The 24,469-nt window shown below is 36.8% G+C and overlaps 1 protein-coding gene across 1 annotated transcript in view; it reads left to right on the forward strand.

The window, feature by feature from the left end:
- The window catches only part of LOC122810689 (P2Y purinoceptor 1-like), a 123,616-nt gene that overhangs the window by 51,452 nt on the left and 47,695 nt on the right, over nucleotides 1–24,469 (forward strand). Inside the window, exon 3 of the mRNA XM_044082259.1 lies at nucleotides 17,213–17,281. Coding sequence (XP_043938194.1) covers nucleotides 17,213–17,281 — 69 coding nt within the window. The remainder of the gene's footprint in view (nucleotides 1–17,212; nucleotides 17,282–24,469) is intronic.

Consider the following 24,469-nt stretch of genomic DNA (forward strand, 5'->3'; position numbering starts at 1 on the left):
ACTAGATAGGGGCCAAGGGTACTAGCTGCTAGATCTAGGGCCTAGGGAACTAACCAAAGGGGCGGTGAATACCTCACAACGTGGCTGGGCTAATATATTCCTTCGGGCAGATAGCCCAGTACTTACCTATGAACCTATTGTTACTTGCTGAAACTTCTTTTTGTGGGTTAATATAAAATGTGGGAGGAATGTGTAGTCAGTAATTTAGTAATTAAGTTATATTGGTGTTGATCTTGCAGTGTTTGACAACTTTCCAGAAGGAAAGCATATTAGTGTTTTCCATATCATGTAAAGAAGGTTATTCTAAGCCTTGGAAAATATAGTTGGAAATGTACACTTACCATGCTAGCTGAGGAATCAGTGGGTTTTGTAAATTAGAATGTAGTGAATGTTTTGATGTGTACCACTATATGAGAGTTTAAGGGGGGCATTGTACTTCTGGTGAAGAATGCAATGAACTGTCTTGAAGTTATTTATTGTCAACCGGTTCTCCAGTTCTAACTAGTTGTTGACCTTGGTTGATGAACATTAGAGTATTTCTGCTAAGTGACTTGAGGCAAACATGCAGATTCTGCCGTACGGATGTTTTAATTTGCGAATTAAAATGGAAATTTGGTTAGGACACTTGTGAGTGGGCATGTGGGGTCATGAATTAATGATGCCATGTCTATGAAATTAATCATTGCTAGTGTCATTTGAGATGACTTTTGCTAAACGTACTGTCGTTGGCTATATAATGTGCCCTTTGACTCACCCTCACTGAAGATACTTTCATCTTTGATAATCTTACAGTCTCACTCAATGGTCATTCTAGTGCTTTAAACCAAATCACCCAAAGCACTTAAAGAAAATGAATCAATTAATAGAAATTAAATAAAGGAGAGTGTGGCAACTTTTCTGAAAGAAAGTATATTGCTGATTTTTCCATTTCATATAAGGAAGACTATTCTGAGCTTTAGAAAACATGGCTGTGAATGTGCACTCACCATGCTGGCCAAGGAAACACTGTTTTTTGTGAGTTAGAATTATTATTTTAGTGTGTACCATTCTATGAGGGAGTTTATGGGGGCATATTTTTGTTTGATTTGGAGGATGAATGTTTTGATATAGTAGACAGATGTTAGATTGTGATCTAAGATAATACCTAATAGTTTGAATGTGGTGAATATTTCTAGTGAGATGTTATCCTTGGATATGATTGTAAAGTTATGGTGTAGTGAGAGGTGTGTGCTGTGCTACTAGCAGTGATCTTTGGGGAATTTATAATGCAACTTATAAAGGAGGAGCATTTATATGTGAGAATCTCATTTCTTGCATTCTGTTTTTTTGTAGCTGCTGAAGCACTCTTTTGATGTGACAGACACATTGCAATTAACAAGTCTGCGCAAATGTATATGATAATCTTATGAATGGCTTCTGACAGGTTAAGAAAAACAGCCATTGCAGAATTCTCCAAGAATGAGTCTGAAGTACAGGTAGGTCATGAAAGCTAATAGTGCAGTTGTGCTCTATTGCTAAGGCAGAAACCAGGCTGGGAAGCTGAGATGACGTTATTCTCATTTAGATGGTTAAGTAGATGTCTTTGAAAGCATTTTCAAGATGTTTGGACAAAGGAGAGTGGAAGGTCATCCTTGGTAATCAGGAGTTATGACAGCTGGTATTCAGAGTTATGAAATGTAGCCTTCTGTACCTGACAGTTGGCTGATGTAGAGAAGGGGATACTCTTTTCTCAGGTAGCATGGTGGTTGGCCATCTGAGGAGAGATGTGGATATTTCAGGAACCTGTAATGTACGCTTGCTGGGATGGTGGATACATATAATGCCAATGGGATGATAATTTGATTGGTGCTACCACTGGTGTTATGCTGATTGAAGTAGTAGAAGTTCTTGTAAACATTTTTAGTGAACTGAGTTGCTACATCCAGTGGACTGAGATTGGGACTTGCATTAGCTTGATAAGTTTTTTACTGGAGCTATGAACTGATTATTTTTTTTCTGGATTTATGAGAACCCTTGCAGTGGCAGATTTAGGCATGGGTTCAGGGGCATGCGCCACCCTCTTTTTAAAGCCGTGGTTCTGTGAGATAAAAAAAAACACTTCACTGTGCTTTTGTTGAAACTGGAAAATGTACCACCAAAATGGAACATTTCCATTTCAACTTAACTTTTTTTTTCACTTTTTGGCTGAAAGATGCTTCAGAGGTGCAATTGGAGGCTGCAGTCAGGTGATCTATATGACTATCCTTAATTGTTCCTCCAACTGCACCTCCATCGTATTTGAGTAGAAGTCCGTTTGGTGACAGAGAGGATTTAATACACGGACGTAGTAGCTGGCAGAAGCATACAGTTAAAATTAGTCACAACACCACTCACAGGGAAACGCATCTTGGAGGTTTCTGATGAAGGCCATTTTCATGGCCGAAAGTGCTTAAGCCTGTATTTGTGTTAATAAAAGGGAGTTTTCTTTGGGATTCACCACTTGGCAGCTTTTGGAATTTATTGCAACACCTTGCAAGTGCTTTTTGTATATTTAACTGTGAATCTTCACTTGTACAGAGGCATATTTTCAGTTTCTTTTTCATTTGTGCTATGTTTTGGCATTTGCTCTGCACAGATTCACACAAATTGTATAAGTTCTGTCAGTCACCAGCCACTGGACACTGCAAAACAGTTCGCCCCATACTGTTTTTAACCGGGAGCACTTACTACTAGCATTCATTTGTGGGTGACTAAAGAACACATTAACTTGCTTAGTGTTGCACAATGAACAAATGGAGATTAATGGAATTATTTCTTTATTTTATTATGTATCTGTATTTGTTGACCGGATCTTTTTCAGACTCTGCCTGGGAGCGGTGTCTGGTTATGTCACCTGCACAAAGTTATGTAGTTAGACAATGGAGGCTGAGGGAATCAAACTCTGGACCACTGGACCACAGGAAACAGGTCAGAAGAATAAAACCCAGAGCAGCAAGATGAATCTCTTTTTCATCTTGTAGCTTTAACCTTCTCCACTAGGTTAACATAAAAGTATTACTTAATGCAGTCATATGCATTAACTGTATGCCAGTCTTTCAAATAGTAAACAGCACATTGTTCCAGTCTAGTTGCTGTACTTATACTCATTTTAATGACTGATATTTGAGCTTCAGCATGCATTTTTAAACATGAATGTATTTCAGTAGTAGTAATATATCAATAGTCATCATTATACCAACAATACATATTTCCTAGGCTCTGTAATAAGCTAATGTTAGCTAATTGTGTCTGGAGCTTTTCCTGGCCTCCACTGAAAATGTGCATCCACCCCGTCAGAGTTTCTCAGTAAAAAAAATGTCAAATAAATAAATAAGTGAAAAACAATACACCGATTGCAATACACTTATGCAGGCATTGTGTGGACTACTGTTTTATACTCAGTTACTAAAAACATTATAAAGTTATGCATCACAATTACTCAGTTACAAATATAAAAAATGAGATGCACATTATAGTTACTGGTGAGGCATACTGTTTTAAATGTTTACAAAGTTTGTTACTAGTTTAACGGGTAAGTCACTGTGATGTTTGTGGATAAGTGGCCTATGACCTACGTGAGCTCTATATAGTATTTAATAGTCTATATAGGAAAAGGTCTACTTTAATTGCATTCTTTTAGTTTATAAAGTGAGTTATAATGTGCATCTATATGAGTTTTACAGATAAAAACAGTGCAAGATTTGTGTATCAAAGGGAAGTACTAGTGTATAGCAGAATTAACCAATGTTAGGAATCAAGTCTAGGAAGAATATTCAAATATATGTTTGGCTTCTGAATTCTGCAGGAAGGTGATTATATGTGTCAGGACCTATTTTTTTAGTGTTCTTTCTCCAAGGGTTGTTTTGAACCCGAACTGATCAGGGTAATTGTGTGTGTGTGTGTGTGTGTGTGTGTGTGTGTGTGTGTGTGTGTGTGTGTGTGTGTGTGTGTGTGTGTGTGTGTGTGCACTTATTTATTTATTAGCTTTGTTGACTGGGTAGGTGGGCTGGTTCACAGACCATTTTCAACCATGACTTGGGCCAAAGAGACACCACATACAAACACACACAGAGACAGAAAGATGTGCCATTTAACATCTATTGAAATAAAAGAGCAAAGCCAACAAGACCTAGAGCTCAGCTACGGTGTCCTTGGCAGTGAAAGTTTTAGAAGTTCTTTGTTGTCATCAGAATTCAGTTTGGGGAGTTGTAATTTAAAAGGGAACACATTCAGTGCTTGACTGATGTACGAAGGTGAGCTGTACAATTTAATATGGTATCTCCTAAAATCTTCTGTGTCTACGTGTGTGTGTGTGTGTGTGTGTGTGTGTGTGTGTGTGTGTGTGTGTGTGTGTGTGCACTCTTATGCATTCCTGCATGGAGCATGCACACCCCTCATTTGTCCCTGATTTTGCAAGATATCCCTTATTTTTCTCATAATTTTTATGTCCTTCAAAAAAGTTTTGATTTTTCTGGTTAACCACTGAGGATTTTCAACAAGTCAGCAATGCTAGACATTAGAGTTTCATGCTTATGTTTGGAAGCTACTTGTTGATACAAAGCCAGTTGTTCTATTAACTGTTTAAATAGGGTAATGTTTAAAAAATTGTCCCTAACTTTGTCCCTCTGTTTTTTTTTTTGCTATGTCTAAAAAAAGGAGGAGACATGCAGGGAGTAATACCTCTCAGCTGTGCCCAATTCTGCGGAACATCTTTTGACTTTTGCCTCAGGCTTTATGCCTTTCCTGATATTCTGATAGCTCACTGGTGATTGCAAATAAATTAATAATGTCCAACATTAGATATTCATATTTCTTATTGTTTAGAAAATGCATAATTATGCAAACTTTGTTCTATTATCTTTTTAAGTGACTTACAGAAATAATAAAAAAATTGTCCACACTTTTGCCCCCATTATCTTTAGCTATGACAAGAAGTCTTGAGTAAGGATGCTAACCATACCACTCAGCTATTTCTGATTTTGCCTTATACGTGTGTGTGTGTGTGTGTGTGTGTGTGTGTGTGTGTGTGTGTGTGTGTGTGTGTGTGTGTGTGTGTGTGTGTGTGTGTGTGTGTGTGTGTGTGTGTGTTTGTGTGTACACTTTAAATTAGCAGAAAAACACATTGTCTACTAGCAAAATATCAACTACACTGTTGACACGCCAGTGCACATGCTCCAAGAAACAGCTTTGGTGCATGTAAACTTTTAGTTTTTAAAAATTCTAAAATGCATAATTTTTGCAAGGGCGCACACCCCCTGCTTATTATATATCCTAATTCCAAGATCACACAAACACAAGGCAAGGGTTAATTTACAAACCTGGGAATTGTGGGATCTCACACACCTGTTGATCAGCTGCGTAGTCGACAATATGCGATCAACTAAACAGCCCTCGGCCTATCATTTACATTAGTCCACACACACACACACACACACACACATATATATATATATATATATATATATATATATATATATATATATATGTGTGTATGTAATTAGATAAATATATGGCACTGTTCCTGATTATCTGGTAAATCACTGAGGATAATAGACAAGGCAATAATGTTACAAATTACAGTTTCATACTTACTTTTCAGAAAATGCATGTTGATGCAAAACATGTTCTATTAATTTCTTAAGTGAATTAAACTAATATTTTACATTGAAGGTTACAAAATCATATATAAATAAACACATTGCATGGCTTTGCAAACTGAGAGGAATGGTCGTGTATTCATGAGTGTGTGTGTGTCTGTGCTTGTGTACATATGTGATTGTGTGTGTAGTAGAGACAATTATTTAAATTTTGCTTATCTATTTAAGTTGCATTTATAGTGCTCTGTGTAGTGATACTACTTTGTACTTTCTGCCTTTTTTCATGTTTTAGCCAAAAAGTCATCTGTTTGCATTTTTAGTTTGTTCTGGGACTTTCTTCTTGTATTTTAATTTACAGTTGTGGGAAGATTGTGTTTCTACATTATTCTGCATTTCTATTTCCCCAAGTAGACTTACTTATAAAAAGCTAGCCTTTTGTATTTTAAATACTGCTTGCCATACTCTTATAGTTTAATTGACAGTTGTGGCAGGACTGTGTACTGCTCCCAAATGTGAACCTTATTTAGGTATGTATTGCTGCATTTTTCCATAAACTGATAAATTTATACATAATCTGCTGCCTTAAACTGTTGTAGGAGTTCAATAGTGAGAGAATTGTTTTCCTGATCCAGTTTGTGCTTCAGCACTTTTATTTTCTGCTTATCATTTACCTGCTTAAAGTTGCATTCTTTGTGCCTGCCCCTTCCCCACTCGTACATTAAGATAAAGTCTCTGAAGGAGCTACAGTATTTACTTTTTTTGACTGGATGCCTATCAAGCTTGCTTGCTTGTTCCCTTGAATTTTTTCCCAAGTCTCACAACCCTTTTGCTGTTGTGTTCTTTTAAGGCTGTGTCTCTGGCCTCTGCCCCTTATGGTAATCTGATTTCCAAAGTCCCTCACTACCCTGTTTCATTGCTGTTGTTTGTTGTTTAAGCTATTTAAGTACTCTCTCCATTCACTTTCCATAGATCTATGATAGTGAGTGCCATCCAGGCAAAATAAAGTACTTTTGATTGCTAAATCATAACTCTTAAGTTACTTTAAGTGATCAGTGCAGTTTCCTGCTTTTATTTGTGCATTTCAGTGTATTTTTGAAAAAAAATGCTCTTCCTCTCATTGTTACTGCTGTAAGACCATCTTCAAATCTCATTCAGCAAGGGATTTCCAGTTCACTGTTTAATTGTTTTCTAGTAGCATTGCACTTGTGGGTATCTTCTACTGTGATTTTAGATTAGGAGGACTGGGTTTCTTCATCTTGGGGCAGGAGGTTTTTGTCTTGTCTATCTGAGTTGAGAAATGCACAAAAGGACTTGTAGTATTGTGACAAGGTGAGATATTGACATCTGTGCTAGGGAGAATAGGGCAACATATGCCAGCATAGTTAGCTGGAGTTTTTTGGAGGATTTTTGACTATCATACTGATTTGTGCAGGTGCCTGTGTTAAAAAATGTATCAACAGTGTTATTATAATTGATTAAATGTTTATGTTTAAACAACAAATTCTAGATGGAAAGAGTAGAAGTTTTTGAGATAGCTCTGTGGCTTTCAGATGCTGCAACAGATCTTAGCAAGGCTCTGTGTGTGTGTGTGTGTGTGTGTGTGTGTGTGTGTGTGTGTGTGTGTGTGTGTGTGTGTGTACACACACACACCACACACACACATTTGAATTTCTTGTATGTACTTCGAAGGAATGCATTTATGCAGTTATTTACATATTAAAAGAATTTTGCTGTCTGGGATTTTGCTTAAAAGAAAACAATGCCTTCTGCTTTCACTTTTCTCATCCTGTTAGTATTTTTCATCTTTAGCTGGCAATGTCATAAGAAGTAAAGACAGAGCATGTTTAAAAAGTAATTTTGACTGTTTTTTCCACACCCTGTGTATTAGCAATGTACAGCAACTGCTCGGCACTTAGTCTTCCCCCAGCGATCGGAAAACTGTACCTGTTATCACCATTTTGGTCACGTCACGGCTACAATTAAAAGTAAGAAGTATTTTTGTATTCTCCGCCCCCTATGCTGACATTACAGCTCTGAAACAACACAGGGCCACCCACGATGTGATGTCAGCCACACAGAGGGTCTGTTTACATCCCAGGGTTAAAAATTTGGACCAAGTAATTTAGACAGTATTCCCACCTAGTTTATCTATATCATCTGCAGTCCCACGTCAACTGTCTCAATACTTTAAAAAAATGGCCTTTTATCCTGATTCAGCTCTGATCTCCCAGAGAGAACATAATAGTCTTCTTTCCTGTTCCTATGAATTTTATTCAGTTTTCATCTTTTTTTTTCCACTGGATGGTTTTAGTGTTGTAATCATAACACAGGTGTTGCTGTAATAACATGTTTGTCAGTGTAGCTGAGAATTAAAAGGCAGTGCTTATTCATTTTCAGCTAAAAATGTATTAACAATATATATGTATATATATATTTCTGCTGCCAATTGCATTATGGCAGTTGCAGCAAATGAGGGTGATAGAATGCTCCTAATATGCGTTCATGCAGATTTTTGCAGAGTATCCCTGATTTTGTCTCATGACATCATTATTAATGATCATTAATATGAGGCACAATAACATACTGTTTATTTTTTGTCTAAAAATTATCTTCTCTTTGATTTTATGCTGAGTATCCCTCTTTATTGCACTTAGCAACAAATACCAGGGATCAAACAATCTCAGTACATGTCTTAGTACATTCTTTAACTGTCTCAACAGTTTTGCATCATTTGTTTACCTGGTCTCTCGTGAAATGTTGGATGTTTCTGGTAAATGACAAAGGGTTTCAGTCAGTCAGTAATGCAGTACAGGGATAGTCCCAGCGCTCTACTTCTAATTTTGGTCCGAACTCCAGTCTGTAGGGGCAGTGACATTGTCCTTATGTTCTTATTAGTAACACCTACTGCACCATCATCATCATCAATCTTTTTCAAAAAAAGCAAACAAGCCTCAGCAGTCTGTACTTTTTGCATGATGTTGAGCTCGCAGAAGAAGGTAAAAACAGCAACTCTTCATTGTCAACAATTCTCTTTTCCCCATTCTTGCATAGTCATGTCATGTTCAGCTTTTACAGATCTTCTTTCACACAGTCAATTCATCTGTTGGCTGGACATCCTCATTTTTTTGCTTTCTTCCCGTCTCTCCCAAATGGGCAATATATATGTTTATATATATATATATATATATATATATATATATATATATATATGAATATATGTATATATATATATATATATATATATATATATATATATATTCTTATGCTGCCAATTGCATTATCTTCTGCTTCTGCACACATGGCCAAACCATTGTAATGTGTTCATCTTGATTTGTACAACTAGGATGACTTTAGCTTCTGCTCCGATGTCCTCATTTCTTCATTTCTCTCACAGTATACATCCTAGTACCTATTTCAAGCATTTCTTTTCTATCACCTCAGGCTTCCTCAACTGTTTGGCCTTCACTGCTCAGTTGTGTGTCCAGTGCAGAAGTACTGGTTGCACTACTGTTTTTTGCACTTTAATTTTCACCTTCTTTAGCATTTTTCTGTCATGCATTACCCCTCAGATTCTGTGTCACTTTGCTACAGCACCTCTTATTCTAGTTTTGTCATTTTCAGTCAGACTTTCCTTCCCCTCAAATCACACATTCAAGATACTTAAAGCTGTTAAACTTTTCCACTATTCCCTTCTGTCTCACGTTTCTGCTTTCTGATTCCCCCATTTGCTACCTTGACCATTGTCTTGTTTGTACTTAGTTTCATTCAATGTGACTTCAGTTTTGTATTCCAGTTCACTACTATTTTCTGTAGTCCTTGTTCAGAGTCTGCTAGTAGTTCCACATTGTATATAGCAGCTTTGTTGGTCTGTCCTGTGTGCTGATGTAGTCCATCTCCAGTATGAACAGGAGTAGGCCCAGATCTGAACTCTAATGTGCACCCACTCTCTGTAGAAACCTCTCCGTGAACCAAAAGACTATTCATACTTGGACTAGACTAATTCTACCAGTGCTTTTGGTATTATTATGCTGTCACAGAACTGCCCAACTCAGCTGCTTTGAGACCTTGTTATGTTTCTTTGATGAGTGGGAATGTCCAGTTGGACTTTTTTCTCATTTCCTGCTTCTCTGCTGCCTGTCTGACTGTAAACATCAAGTTGTTTTACAGCACCTAGATCTGTATCCAAAATACTCAATTTCCATTTTACTTTCTACTGCTCTGCATATTTATGTATGTATCACCTTCTCTAACACTTTCATGTGGTGTGACAGGAGAGTTTGTTATGTCTGTCCTGACTGCAGTTGTATATATCTCCTTTGGTTTTGTACACTGGCACCAGAGTGCTTATTCCCTAGTTATCTTGAATTTACTTTTCTCTCTCTATATATATTATACTGAGATTAGTGTCCTCAAGTACCATTTCTCCCCTAATGCAATTGGCATCTTGATCATGTCTGTCATGACTTCATCTGAGCCTGCTGCGTTCACTGACTAAATTTTCCTTAGTATACGCCTGTCCTCTTCTAGGGTGTTTTTTCCTTCCTCTTTAACATAGGCTGTGAATGTGGCAGTACAGCTTATATAAGGCTGTCTTCATTTAAAAGCTTCTGGAGTACTCTTTCTACATGCACTGGATGTCCTCCGGCTTGCTGGGCTGAATCTTATGGAAGTTTGCTTTCCCTCTGCCCTTGATATCCTCTGACCTGGTAAGGCAGATTGTTGCATGCATCCTTTATGAATGGTGTCTACCAAATATCTTCTTTATCTTTTCTGTCTTTGCTTTATAGTTTGATACAACTTCTTTGTGGCGTCTGCTGTGTCACTTTCCAAAAGCTGGTAGAGTTTCTCTGCTGCCTTGTTTGTCACCTTGACTGCTCTGTTAGCCTGTTTGTTAACAAAGTAGAAAAAATGGACCATGTGAAGGTGGAATGCTTCCACTCATTAAGTCCCTCCTTCCTTTTAATATCTTCTTGGACTTCATCAATGCACCACCAACTTTCCTTGTGTTTCTTATTTCCACACTCGGCTGCATGTCACTTTTAATGTCTTCACACGTGCTGTTTTGCAACACTGCCTTTCCTCTTTATCCCATTATTTCCTCTTCTTGAGGTGCTAGAGCCTTGAGCAACTCCTTGAACTGCTGTGCTTTCATCAGTCAGTTTCCAGATCAGCAGCCTAGTTTCTGTTGTCCTTATAGCTTTCTCTGACCATTGTTTATAGCTGATTGTGGTAACCAGAGGTTTATTTTGGGGGCAGACCACTTCCATAGGGGTGAGTTTGCTATCTCTAATTTGAGTCAATACCCTTTCCTTACTAGGAGGAAGTCTACTTGAGTTGCATACTGATTACTATTTAATGCTGTTTTGAGACTGTCTTTCTTGGTGAACCATGTCATATCCACCATTAAACCGTGATGTCTCCATTACTGCTGTTAACCCAGTCATGTATACCCAGGCAATCCTATCTTGTTCTGTCTGTTCCGACATGAGCATTTAGGTCTCCCGTTATTGAGACCAACTCATATTCTCCTTCTTTGTCCAGGAGATTCTGTAACTGCTGTCTGAATGCTGTCTTTTCCTTCCAACAGCAGCATTGCTGTGGAACACAGGCTGAGATCATAAAGACTGCTCTATCTGAATTCTGAGTGCCGTGAGCCTGTCACTGATTCTATTGACACCCCTCACTTTGTTAGAACACACTCCCATACCACAATTCCTTTCCAACACTATTTTTAGTCAGTCCTCTTTCTAAGTAGCAGATTGTGGATCTTGGCCAAGAGACTTTGCTGCACTCCCCTTCCACCTTGTTTCCAGGATACACAGAATATCCTGTTTTGTACTTACCATCATGTCATCCACTTCCAAACTGCATCCCATCATTGAAACTACATTCATTGTAGAAATCCTTAGCTCGTTGTTGGCAAGTTGATGAGTTTTACGTCCAGCTTTTACTCAACAGAGCTATCCCAGGTAATCAAGTCTGTACAACAGGGCATCAAGCATCGACTGACATGTGGCTAGTAAAAAAAAATGAGAAAATGTTGATGTTTTTTAAAATTTCATGTTACTGGAAACACTGGAGCTAATGAATGATTATCAATATCATCATCATCATCAACATCAACCCCACCCCGGTAGTTGACTAACCAGACTGCGCCCCCTTTCACAGATTCCTGGATGCACCACTGCGTTATGCTATTACAGAGCTGTCTTGGGTTGTCATGGTGAGCATTCTTTTGAGCAATGAAGTAGTTTCTTTTGCTGTATGCAAGTTCAGATGTTACTTTGCTATGGAGCTGCTTATACTGAAGTGTGACGGGGGTTTTTTTTGAATGATGTGAGGCATTAATTTTATATTTCTGATGTAACCAACGTAAGTGGTTTTATTCTGATGCTTCACATTCTAATGGGAGCCATAGAAGTAAGCATACTGAAAAATTTTTTTATTAAACTATTAGATTTTACTATTAAGCTCAAGATATACTAGCACATTCATCTTACCACCATAAGTATGAATACAAATTTAGAAGAGTCATATGTGAAGTATTCCTGGAGTTGTAGTCATGAAGGAGTTATGGTGAATACAGTTTGTTCCTGCAGGCAAGTACTGGATAATGGTCACTGCAGGCATCAGATATTACTCTTGCTAATAAAACGTTATTAGACATAGTTCATAAAACCCCATGTATTGTACCTTCCTTAACTAGTTTTTCTTCTAGTCTAATTGTGTGATTTATAAACTGGAAAATCCTGAACAGCTATACTGATGAATTTGTAATCTCATCTATGGATTACTTTCAATCCCACAACTCACTCATTTTATTAATCTACGTTAATTTGTAATTGTTTACCATTTTGTATGTATTTTGAATTCTGAACATATTATTTCATTTCAATTAATTGATTCCTTTTCTGTAATTGCTTTGAGTGCTTTGGTTTAAAGCACTAGAGTAAGCAGAGTGAGATTGTAAGATTAACCAAGACAAAGTATCTTTAGTCGTATCCTCTGGTGAGTCAAGGGGCACCCAATATAGCCAAAAACAGTATGTTTAGCAGAGGTAATTTCAAATGACACTAGCAATGAGTCTTTTTATAAAGACACTGATAGCTGAACAGGGTTAATGATATAGGGCATCGATAGGGAATATGCCACCAGCATTCCAACTGGGAGCCTCTCTGTGACTCTGTACACTGTTCATTCTTGTGTCATTGGGTCTATGTACATTGCTTGCAATAATTCTACCAATGTTTCTGAGACTTCAAACTATCGAAAGACTACCAAAACCAGCTGTCATGGGACCTTGTCATATGCTTTCTTCAAGTCTAGGAATGTCCAGTTGGGGTCTTTCCTCATCTCTTGTTTATTCTCAGCACTGTGTTTCACTGCAAACATTGGGTCAGTTGTGGTGTATCCAGATCTGAATCTGAGCTTCTCATCTCCCATCTTACTTTTTACTACTTGGTATATTTATTTATCAGTCACCCTGTCCAGAACTTTCATGCAGTACTACAGGAGTTTGATACCTCTGTGCTGCCCACAATTGTAAATGTCCTTTGTTCTTGTATATTGGCATTACAATGCACTGGAATGTTTATTCTCCAGTCACCTGGGATATGCCTTTCTTTCCATACTGTTATGAGTACCCAGTGGTACCATCTCTCCCCATTTCTCCCCAGCAGGGCCGGCCTTAGCCGAAATGGCGCCCTAGGCAAAGTAGTGCTCCGGCGCCCCTTAAGCCCCACCCACACCACACATGAAACACCCCTATTTAAGCCACACCCACTGGGGCATTCCCCAAGAAAGCCACTCCAGTCATTTCCGTAAATTATTTAAATGCTTAGGAAGAAAAAGATACCTTGTAATGTAGTTAAACTGCAGCTACCTTTGCATATGTATTTTCTACTTCAAATACCAGAGCCAGATCATGGTCAAGTAGAGTCCTAGGAAGGGTAATAGACCACCACCCCAGAGCAACCCCCAGCAGCAGCCCCCTCCTCAGCCATTCAAGTGTTCCATTATTTGGTTATCTCACCAGTTACCATGCATACTGTTCTATTTGCCTCTACAATTATTACAGATATTGAAATAAAGTAGCACAAAACACAGATAGCCATTTGCTAAACAAACATTATAGTCTCACAATGAAAACAGACTTGGCATGAGCAGTACACTTCTCTGTCCTTGAAACTTACATTCATTGAAATGGCAAAACTCACATTCATTGAAACGGCATGAAAACCCACATTCATAGAAATGGATCTGGTTGGTGGAGAATTAAGTTTACCTTTGGGCTGTTTTCAAAACAGACTCCTTGCACACATTTTTTAGGGCCATGCATACATGTATTTATTCTTTAATTCATTTTCCTGATTGTATTGAATTATATTCCTTGTATAATACAGCACCACTTGTCAGAATGTTTTAAATTTGTAGTTTTAAACATTCTTTTAATAAGCAACGAAACAAAATGTATGAACCAATAACTACCTATTCCAGAAAATTTCAACAATAAAAGGCCACTCAAGACTTCTATCATTACAATCCATCAATATTACAATCCATCAATATTATTCCACACGCACAATCTCTGCAGAAGTAAAATCATCTGAATTCCACATTAAAGAAATCTGTAACTAATGAAGAGGTTGCTACTGGCAAACAACTTTACACATCAATGTTATCTACAAATTCAGTGCCTGCTGCCCTTGAAAAATTAATTGCCTATATTACATTACAAATTAGTAAGTTGGTAATATTGCAGTAGGAAATGACTAACAAGTTCACAGTCACTAGGCATCTCATACAAAAGGACATACTCAGGAGTGTAGAACCCATATCCCCCCTTATAATACACCAAATAATCAAGTCATATAAGCACTGCATATCTGCACTTCATCTACATGATGTGGAAGTAGAATCCACATCCTTCTGCAACAAAATCAATTATGCTACTAACACTGCTTTCAGATTTTACAACACTGCATGCCATTTGATAAAGAAAAAACAGCTAGTTGCACACTGAAAACATTTACATTTGTTACAGTGTGTTCAGTTTGTAGTTTTGAACATTTTTCCAGCAAGTAATGAAACAAAATGTATGACCCAATAATGACAAACCTGCCCATTTTAAAAATTAGCATGTAGAATATTTTCCTGGGTCACCACATTCTTCTTAAAATATATATTTATTGACACCATTAATGGGTTCATATGGTCTGAAATAGATGAGCTATGTCAATAAACCATATTCCACTGAGGCTTAATACAACTTTAAAAGAAAGTGTAAGAAAAATGGCAAAAGGTATTTTATTTTGAGCAGGTTGAAATGCAGCATTACCCTAAAATCAAATATAAATACATAAAACAGCAGCATATACAGTCTTACAAATTCTGCACTAAACAGATTGTTAAAGGAAAAACAATTGCAGAAGTGTTAATGTTTCAGAACTGTTTGGAATTGCTGTGCTGCATTTTCTGTAAAAATGCTTCATTATACTGTACTGTAGTAACACCTCTTAACTGTTATAATTTATCCATAATATTGTAATTTTTGCAGTGATATGCAGACTTGAACCATTTATTTTTATTAAAGTCCCCAATAAAACTGGAACTATTTACTGGGTATATTAATTACTAAATCGCCAAACTAATTCTGTGTGAACCACTATCCACTATTTGATCCAGTATGCACAGATATATTTTTGGAGTAAATTGAATATATCTTTCTCTTTCTGTTTGGATTTTTTAATGCCATTTACATGATGTTCACTGGTCATAAATTGACAGATGTAGCAGTTGTTGTTCTTGTCTACCGCATTTACATGCCAGCACTCCTTTCAGTATGAATGGGGTAGCTGGCAGGGGGCAAAGAAAGGGCGCACAAACTGACCTTTACCAGGTAAACTTGGAGGTGCAAGTTGTACATTGGAAATGACAGATAAGCGCTGCACTATAGAAATTAGTCTTCTCTGCGTTGTGGTCATTATCCATAGTGGATGTTTTCATTATTTGCTACATTCACAGATATTCCTGTCCTTATCATATCCTGTCTGCCAATACAAGGTTAAGTTGCAATACTTGTCTTGAATTTACTCTTGTATTCATTATACGAATTCTAAGCAATAAACTACATATCTAGAATAACTCTCATATCTGCGTAATACATTTGAATCGATTATCACAAAGCAACGTTCAATGCATTATATATCACTTACAATAATCCTGTAACTAATTTAACTTACTTAACTCTATTTTTTGTAAATGGGAACTTTAGAACAAGTTGTGTACACATGATATTTGATTGACTAAATGTGTATGTGCCGGACAAGACAACGAGAAAACTACTGAATTTCTACACACACATACTTTCTCTTGCATACAGAAACTAAGTTTATACTACACAAACACACACGAATACACTTACTTACCTTCTTTTTAAACGAAACGGCCACACGCATACACAGAATTAATCCCTTTCAAAGTGCTTGTTTAATTTCCACGCGCCACCATAAAACGTCTTTATATCAGTATTGGCGATTGGCGAACGTGCATACGAAACGCATATATTTCTCCTTAAAGATAGTGGAAGCCTCCTCATCACAAAGCAGGGATAAAAGTGGGAGTGCACTCCTTCCTCCCCCTCGATCTACGATTCTGGCACCCTATGGTTTATTTATTCATTTTAATTACTGTACTTTTCTTATTATGCGTTCGCATAATAAGAAAAGTAAATTAATTAAAATAAATAAATAAATGAGCACAAACTGCACCCTTTACTGTACGGCACCCTAGGCGGTTGCCTAGTTCGCCTATGCCTAAGGCCGGCCGTGCTCTCCATTCAAAGCAACATCTTGATTTTACCTGCAATCTCAGCCTGTTGCTTTCCTTTACTTCATTTTCCTTAGTGCTATTCTAACTTCTTCTAGGGTGAGCTCCTCTTCTTATTTCATTGTACACTGACTGGGCCAATAGAGCTTGTGTGGAGTTTTCTTCAATCAAAAACTGTTGGGTGTACTCCTCCCATCTGACTTTTGATGTTTTGTGGACTAGTGAGTGGGTTGTTGCTGGCATCCCTTTTGAAGGGTGTCTGATAAATATCTTTATCTTTCTATCTTTGTCTTGCATCCTCTTTGTGCCATCTGTTAAGTCTCTCCCCAGAAGATGGTAGAGTGAATCTGATGCCTTGCTATTCCAAAGTCTCTCTTAGCCTCTTTGTTAGCTAACTAGTATTCTTTCTTACAAATACCCTCATCTGAGGACAAAATCTGAAGCTTGCTAAGGCCTAATAAAATGCTAACACTATCCCTATTTGCACAGCATATAAAGGGTTGTCTTAAGGTATGAGAATATACTTCCAGCAGTCCTTCTGCATTGGTCTCACATCTGGCATCTTTGACTTAGTGAGGTGGAGACTTTTGCTTACTAGCCACAAGTTATAAGTGTACATCCTCTGCAGGTCTCATGCACTCTCTGCATATTATGCTTTGTTATATGTATGAAATCCTGCGTCATATACAACATCCTGCATATTATACTACATTATTTCCTGCATGTCTCCATGCTGCTAATGGTAATATGGTGTTGATGTTTTATTGCAGAAGCAGCAGAGATCATCAAGGATAGAGGCCCCTATGTGCATTATCTGGAAAGAACCTTGCATGATTGTGGTAAGTGAAAGCTTGTTGCAAGCATGCCATACACAGACAGACTGTATCATGCTGTAAGAGTGTTGTTTTAAATGGTCTCTTTGTCACTGTTTGTATTGTTAGGTGTATGACCTTCAAAAGTATTACCCATTAGGAAACTTTTTGGCTTCTACTTGGTTAGTCATTAAAACAAGTGTGATCTAATGTCTGATAAATGTTCAGCAAATAAAAAAGTGTTAAGATTTTCTCTGCTACCAGCTAATATCATCATGCTTGGCATGTTATTCTTAACATTTGCGTTCAAGAAATAAAATCTTCATTTGTCTTACACTTAATTTTTCTTAAAAAGCAAATGTTACAATTATGCTACACATTTTTAATTATTACATTTCAGTCATCTATATATAACATGAATCTGAATAACAGTAGTGTCTAAATAATTTTTTTTGTTACCTCTGCTTTTAACAGGATAGTTGTAGTAAGTTATCCTTTCAGTTAAATGCAACAAATCAGAATACAATCACTGCCTAAATTAATTTTGCGTTACCTGTGCTTTTAACAAGATATTTGTAGAAAGTCCTCCTTTTATATTTTTTCTTGTTCACATACTGCTTTCTCCTTTTTTGCACAGAAAATTAATTTAAAAGTTTTAAAAGGATCTGTTTTGAAAGAGTGTCTAAAAATATGCAAAGTAGACAAAATATGCCTAAATTCTTGATTGAGAGACTTTTTAGAAACTTTTTTTGTGGGAAGTGTCAACCCATGTAGGCGACTGTTGGGACTGCTGCATTTTAAGCAAAGGAGAAAAAAAATAATCTGTCGATAATCCTAACCTTCTCAATCCCACCTGGTCAACTTTTATAGCAGTTTGCCAAAAATCAAAATCTTACTGGATGGCACTTTGCCAAATTACCTACACTCAGTTCTGAAAAAGATCTTTGTTGTCAGAATTATGAAATAGACTTTTTTCCTCAGAAAACAGTATGAAATAGGCATTTGTTCTGTGAAAGCAGCATTGCTGCATTCTTTTTTCCCTCTTCAGTCATTGGCATGCTTACAACTGACCATCAGCTGATTGGTGCTGCTCCTGTGTTGCTAATTACAGCAATCAAGAGTTCAAAAGTCAGTCTTACTTAAAACTTTTATTTTACCTACCCTTATATCGTGAAACAATTCTGCTGTTAATTTCCAGTTTTTATACGTCTGTTTTAAAGCTAAAAAGTCATTCACTAGGGATGGTGCTTTAATATGGAAGTGACACCAATCTTTATTAAGACAAAAAATAGTGTTAACATTTTTTATAATTAAATTTCTGACTTTACTAAAGGCAGATTCTGTGTGCAGGTACTCTAGGAACAAGAGTAATCTTTTATAATCTTACCATACACATTATGACTTTGGTAAACAGATAAAACATTTCAGATGATATTTCTTTAGAATTTATTGTTTCTCAGTTAAGTTAAGGGAATCTTAGCCCAACTGTAGTTCATACACCTATTTGCCAGACAATGCACTTAAGAACTACTGGTGAACTGAAAATCTTTGGTGTAGATTACTTTTCACCTATGCTGTTAAAATTGAAAATATTCACCTTTAGGTGTTCTTGCCCGATGATGTTGCTGTTTAGTTGTTTTTTGTTAGACTGTTTTCATTTTAATTATCTCCTTAACAGTACTACTGAAAAATACTACTTTCATATTATCTTGTGTTATTAAGATTCACCACTGTGTTTTGTAAGCATTTTTTACTTCTGTAAATTTACAGAAGCTCTTCTTAATATAAATGTTGCCTGATTGTATTTGGTACTGTCTGAGGCCCAAGCAGTGTTTGAAAAGGCTGAATGCATGGACCAGTTAATGTACTTATTTGAATAAAATGAATGATTTAGACATAAGCTATGTAAATGTACATAATACATGAGATCTGCAGATAATAAAAAAACACTAACAGAGTAACTCAACAGGTCTTTTTATCATATTGGAAAACACGCAGCAAGTAGAACCAAACCAGTCCAGACTGTGTATATCTAGAAAACCAATGTATGTTAAATAAAAGTAACTGAATAACTGAATAAACAGTTCTTAATATATACTCCATAATGCTTAAATAAGTTGACCAAATCAACACAGCCCTGCTCCGAGTAGTTTAATTCATGAACCAGTTAATATTTAGTTGTTTAAGGTTTTCCATGGCCACATTTACATGCATGACCATTTGCATTTCATTTTTGCTCTTAACTGAAATAATTCCCTCAGAAAATATGCATATACACAACAATAATGCTTCTGTTTAAGTGTACAAATTACTGCACATTATCAATATTTCATACATGTAAAAACATAAACTGCATTTTACTGTCATTAAAACTCTAATAAAGGAGCTACCTTCTTGATTTTTATTATCTGGTTTGCAGGTTAGTGAACTGGAGCAAGATCCAGTTTCAGCAGTGACCCGGGTACAATAACAATAAGATAAAGGCATTGCAGCCTGACCGGCAATAATGCAGACTGGTATAAATGCAAGAGAAATAATAAACAATATGCAGAATTAATTATATCCTATCAGTTTGCAAAGGGCTGTGAAATCAACAATAATGAATTATTATCAGCAGCACTTTGGCTGCTATGAAGTAAACCAAATCACTTAATCTCACTTTAAAGAAATAAAAAAAAAATAAATAAAACATTTAAAAGTACAAAATGTTTTATGTGTATTTATTTCACTGCAGTAATACTGACTAGGGTGGGCATTTCTGATGAATGCCAGATTTTCTAGGAGTGAGGATCCCTTCTTTGTGTAGAGTTGTTTTATGCATGCTTTGTTGTTCCTGTAAGGGTAATTTTGTTCTCTGTGTACATTTGTCCATTTGAGAAGTGCATTTGCTTAAGTTGTCTCTGTTCTTTTGTCTATGCTGATGTCGCATAGGTCATATACATGTGTGTGTGTGTGTCTATGTGTGTGTGTGCCTATGTGTGTGTGTGTGTGTGTGTGTGTGTGTGCGTGCACGCGTGCGCACGTGTGTGTGTGTGTGTGTGTGTGTGTGTGTGTGTGTGTGTGTGTGTGTGCGTGCATATGTGGTTTGCATGTGTGTATCTGTGTTTAGGTGTGTTTAGGTTCAGCTATACAACAATGCTGTGTGTAGATTTATGGTAATCACTGCATGTTGTTCAAAGATGTTGAGGGACTGCACCATATTACGAGATTGAAAAGACCGGAGTGCAAATAGCTTAAACATTGAAAATGTCATACCTCGAAGTCACTCTTGTGGGGAGCTGCACAATAGATAGATGTATACATATCATATGCATACATACACACACACACACACATATATATATATATATATATATATATATATATATATATATATACACACACACACACACACATACACCAGTGGTGTATTTCCACAGTTGGGTGGCTCATTACTTGTACCAGTTACACTGTAGGACATTATTCTGTTCACTTCTGTTTGTATGCATGCTGTTTTCCATGACTAAAACTGTTGTAACAGTGTAGATACATTAGGATAGGGCCAGAAATGTGCAATATGCATGCATATGTCACGTGGATTACACACAGGGAAAAAAAAGGATATGTTATGTTCTCCATGGTGTACATTGCACAGACACACCATCCTTTGATTGAAAACTGCTATGTAAGCTCTAAAAGGAAAAAGATGTTGCACATATGTGTTTATTATATTTGTTATTGATGTGGATATCATAGCTACATATATCACATTGTTTTTGAACTCATAGAGTTCTAAAGGCCCCACCAGACAATTTTTATTTCTATGGTCTTCTTCATCCTAATCTGTCTCTCTCCTGCCTGCAGCTTAATTGGCATTGACTCAGCACTTATCATTTGCTTTGAAAGTGTCAACTCTACGTGTCAGTTCCAAGCAGTTTTTTTAGACTGAGCCTTACTGAGCTTCATGGGTCACCTAACTACTAACTGCTTGCCACAGAATATCATTGCCAGGCCTAGCTCCACAAGTACTGATCCTCTAACAAAACCTTTATGCTGGACAAATCTCGGATCATTATTTGTCTGGCCATTCTTTTCTAACAAGCTTGTCAGGGAACTTGTAGTTTGGTTGACAGCTCTTTCACCAGGTGTCAACAGAGTTTAGTAATTCTGATGAAAAAACTTTTGTTAACAGTGGAGTTTTCTCTTTCTCTTTAGAATAGGTGTACAAAAGATTTGGTGGTGTGGAGAGTGTCACCCCCCAAGGGTGTCCAAGAGGGTTTGCCCTCCTGAAAAAAATTATGTCTGAGGTTCACCAATAGTTATTTCAGAATTATTTTTTTAATCAGTTGGCACTCAGAGAAAGAGCTGCTGATCAATCAACACAAACCCAGTTTGTCAAGGGTGGTCATGCCAGGAATATGATATGCCAGAAGACATAGTTCCTAGGCCCACAAGAGAATGCAGACCTTCCACTGAGCATGATGTGAGCATAATTCCCGAAGGGGAGAAGTTTAAGCATCTCGGGGTATTGCTGAAGTGTGAGGGTAGAAACAATTGAGAGATTGACTCAGGATAGCAGACAGGCTTAGCATAAGTATATGAGGAAAAAACACCATAGCACTGGATGTAACACAGCAGAATATCCAATTTATTGTAAGTAAGCGCTTTCAAGGGTCACCTCTTCATCAGACTTAGACAAGCATCCAGTGCTATGGTGTTTTTTCTCATTTGCTTCTTTTTGCTCTAGTTGTTTTATTGCCTGAGGCTATATTATTTGTTTATATTAGCATAAGTATACTTGACTTATAACCTAGAGACTAATGGATTGAAAACTTTCTCTGTTATATGATCATGACAAAGACCACTGAATGGGTAGAGTGGCAGCATAGCTTTCAACTCACCCTGATCTCACCTCATTTTTTCTGTTTTGACCTTCATAAAATTTATGATTTTCTGGACAATCACTGAGCATTACAGTCAGTCAATAATCCCAGACATTAGGGTTCCATACTTTTATTCTTTAGAAAATGCAGGATCTGTGGCTCTATTCATTTTTTGAACATAGTAGAGTGAAATTTCAAAATAATCATTGTCTTTGGGCCTTTGTCTCCACTATTTTAGCTTTGTTCTTGATTCTTAAGCAAAGAAGTTGAAAGCTATGAGCAGCAATAGAACTGCAGGTGCTGTACTGGACTGAAGTGAAGTGAAAGATAAGTAAATGGATAAAGCTCTCAGTTTACCAATCATTTGAAGCCCCTATTCTCATTTTTGGTTACAAAATTTGGATAGTGGCAGAAAAGATGAGACCATAGATATAAGCAGTGCAAAGGCGGTTCCTTCACAGGGGAGCTAAGCTCACTCTCTGTGTAGGGTTGCCACCTTTTCAAATGTCCAAAGTGGGACATTTTTGGTACAAACATCAGATTTTGCAGGCCGAAACATACCCACGGCCAGTACAAAGGGTAGAACTTCACTTTTTTGCCTAAGTAAAAGATTATTCTTGTAGCATTTTAGTTGCTTATTCTGTTTCTTATAACATTTAGATGTTTCAGATTCAGAATAACTGTTTTATGCAACTATTACATAAAATATAGGAAATCATTTAGTCCTAAAATCTCAGGACATTTTCAATTTTTATAATTTTTTTGTACGACACAACTGGCCAAAGAGGGACTCTCCCTCGCAAAGTGGGACAGGTGGTAACCCTATCTCTGTGACACAGTGAGAAGCTATGCAATCTGGGAAGATCATAAAGTAGAACCACTGCTCTTTCAATTTAAAAGGAACCACCTTAGATACTTTCTTAAATGCCTCTTTATTTGCTCAACATAAAAACAGAAACAAATTACAAATAAAAAAAGAACAGAACAAACAATAATTTCAAGAAACTACAAATGTAACATTCTTCTTTGCCTCATGATGTGATGAACATTCACATTTACTACATGGCAGTCCCTATGACACCTCTCATTATTTAAGAATGCACTATGCCAGCATTTTAAAAATAATTATCAACAAAAGGTATTATTACAACATTTAATTTCTCTTCTGAATTTCCATACACACCCCATTCTTACATTTATATGTTTTTCTTAAACTTGCATGCAATCATCCACCAGAATTATACTGCTGTAGGGTTTCACTTATTTTCCAACAGTATCAATAATAAAAAAACACATTTTTCTTTCAGGGGTCCCTGTCAATTCACTTGGTCCTCCACTCAGTAATAGAACTCAGTTTCTGATTGTTTCTGTATGCATGTTCAACAGTTACCTGTTTAAACATACTTTTGCCAAGACAACTTATTTGCTGCATGACTCTAAGTTTCTATTTCATCTACCATTATTATCATCACATGTTTAACTGTTGGCACCATCTTAGATTTCTACATTTCAGCTAAATAAGAAACTGAAAATGGACATCAGAAATATAAAGGCGCCCTGTGAATTCAATCTAGCTACAGAAGCCAAAGATAACTACAAATCCTTCTTTAGTTACGTCAGGAAAGAAAGAAATAACACTCCAATGGCTCAACTATTATTTATAAGTGCTCTACCTTCTCTGATCCAGTGGATATTGCCAAAGCACTAGCAAATAAATTTAGTGTCAGCTTCACCTCAGAGATGTCCATTTCAAGCCCACTGATCCATGACGGAATCAAGCCACCAACCATAGTGAAATATCATGTACTCTCCAAATGAATACTTCATCCATGGGACCTGACAACATACACAGTTACCTAATTAATAGCTCTAAACAAGCACTGCCTGACCCACTTCTCAACCTCTTTAACCTGATAACACTCCTGTGATTCTATAATCCAATAATACCCTAAATTATGAAATCTGCTAATTCATCTATATTCTAATTCATCTTTTAGTATTACTAAACTCAAATAAAACTAAAAGAATATGTTCCCATGTACCAAAAATACCCACTTTGCACATCCAGGGCTGAACCTGCATTTGGCATGTGGAAACATCTTCCTCAACCTTTGAGGTGTATAAAATTCTTGTAAAGATACTTACATGCACTTATTCTGAAAAAAGAGGATTTAGTAGCATATCTGGGCAATCAGACAAATAGTCTCCCATGTATTCATAGCTGGCTTTACTTCCAACAACTGACCCCATTCCAGTCTAGTTTTCTTTACATTATTTATTTTAAGCTCTATGAGTATTTTGCATACCTTATTAAACAGCCTTTTTATTAAATGAGCATCTCCCCTATCTTCCA

The sequence above is a fragment of the Protopterus annectens genome, chromosome 9.part0 (genome assembly GCF_019279795.1).
Source record: "Protopterus annectens isolate FY-2018-M chromosome 9.part0, PAN1.0, whole genome shotgun sequence".
Lineage (NCBI taxonomy): Eukaryota > Metazoa > Chordata > Ceratodontiformes > Protopteridae > Protopterus > Protopterus annectens.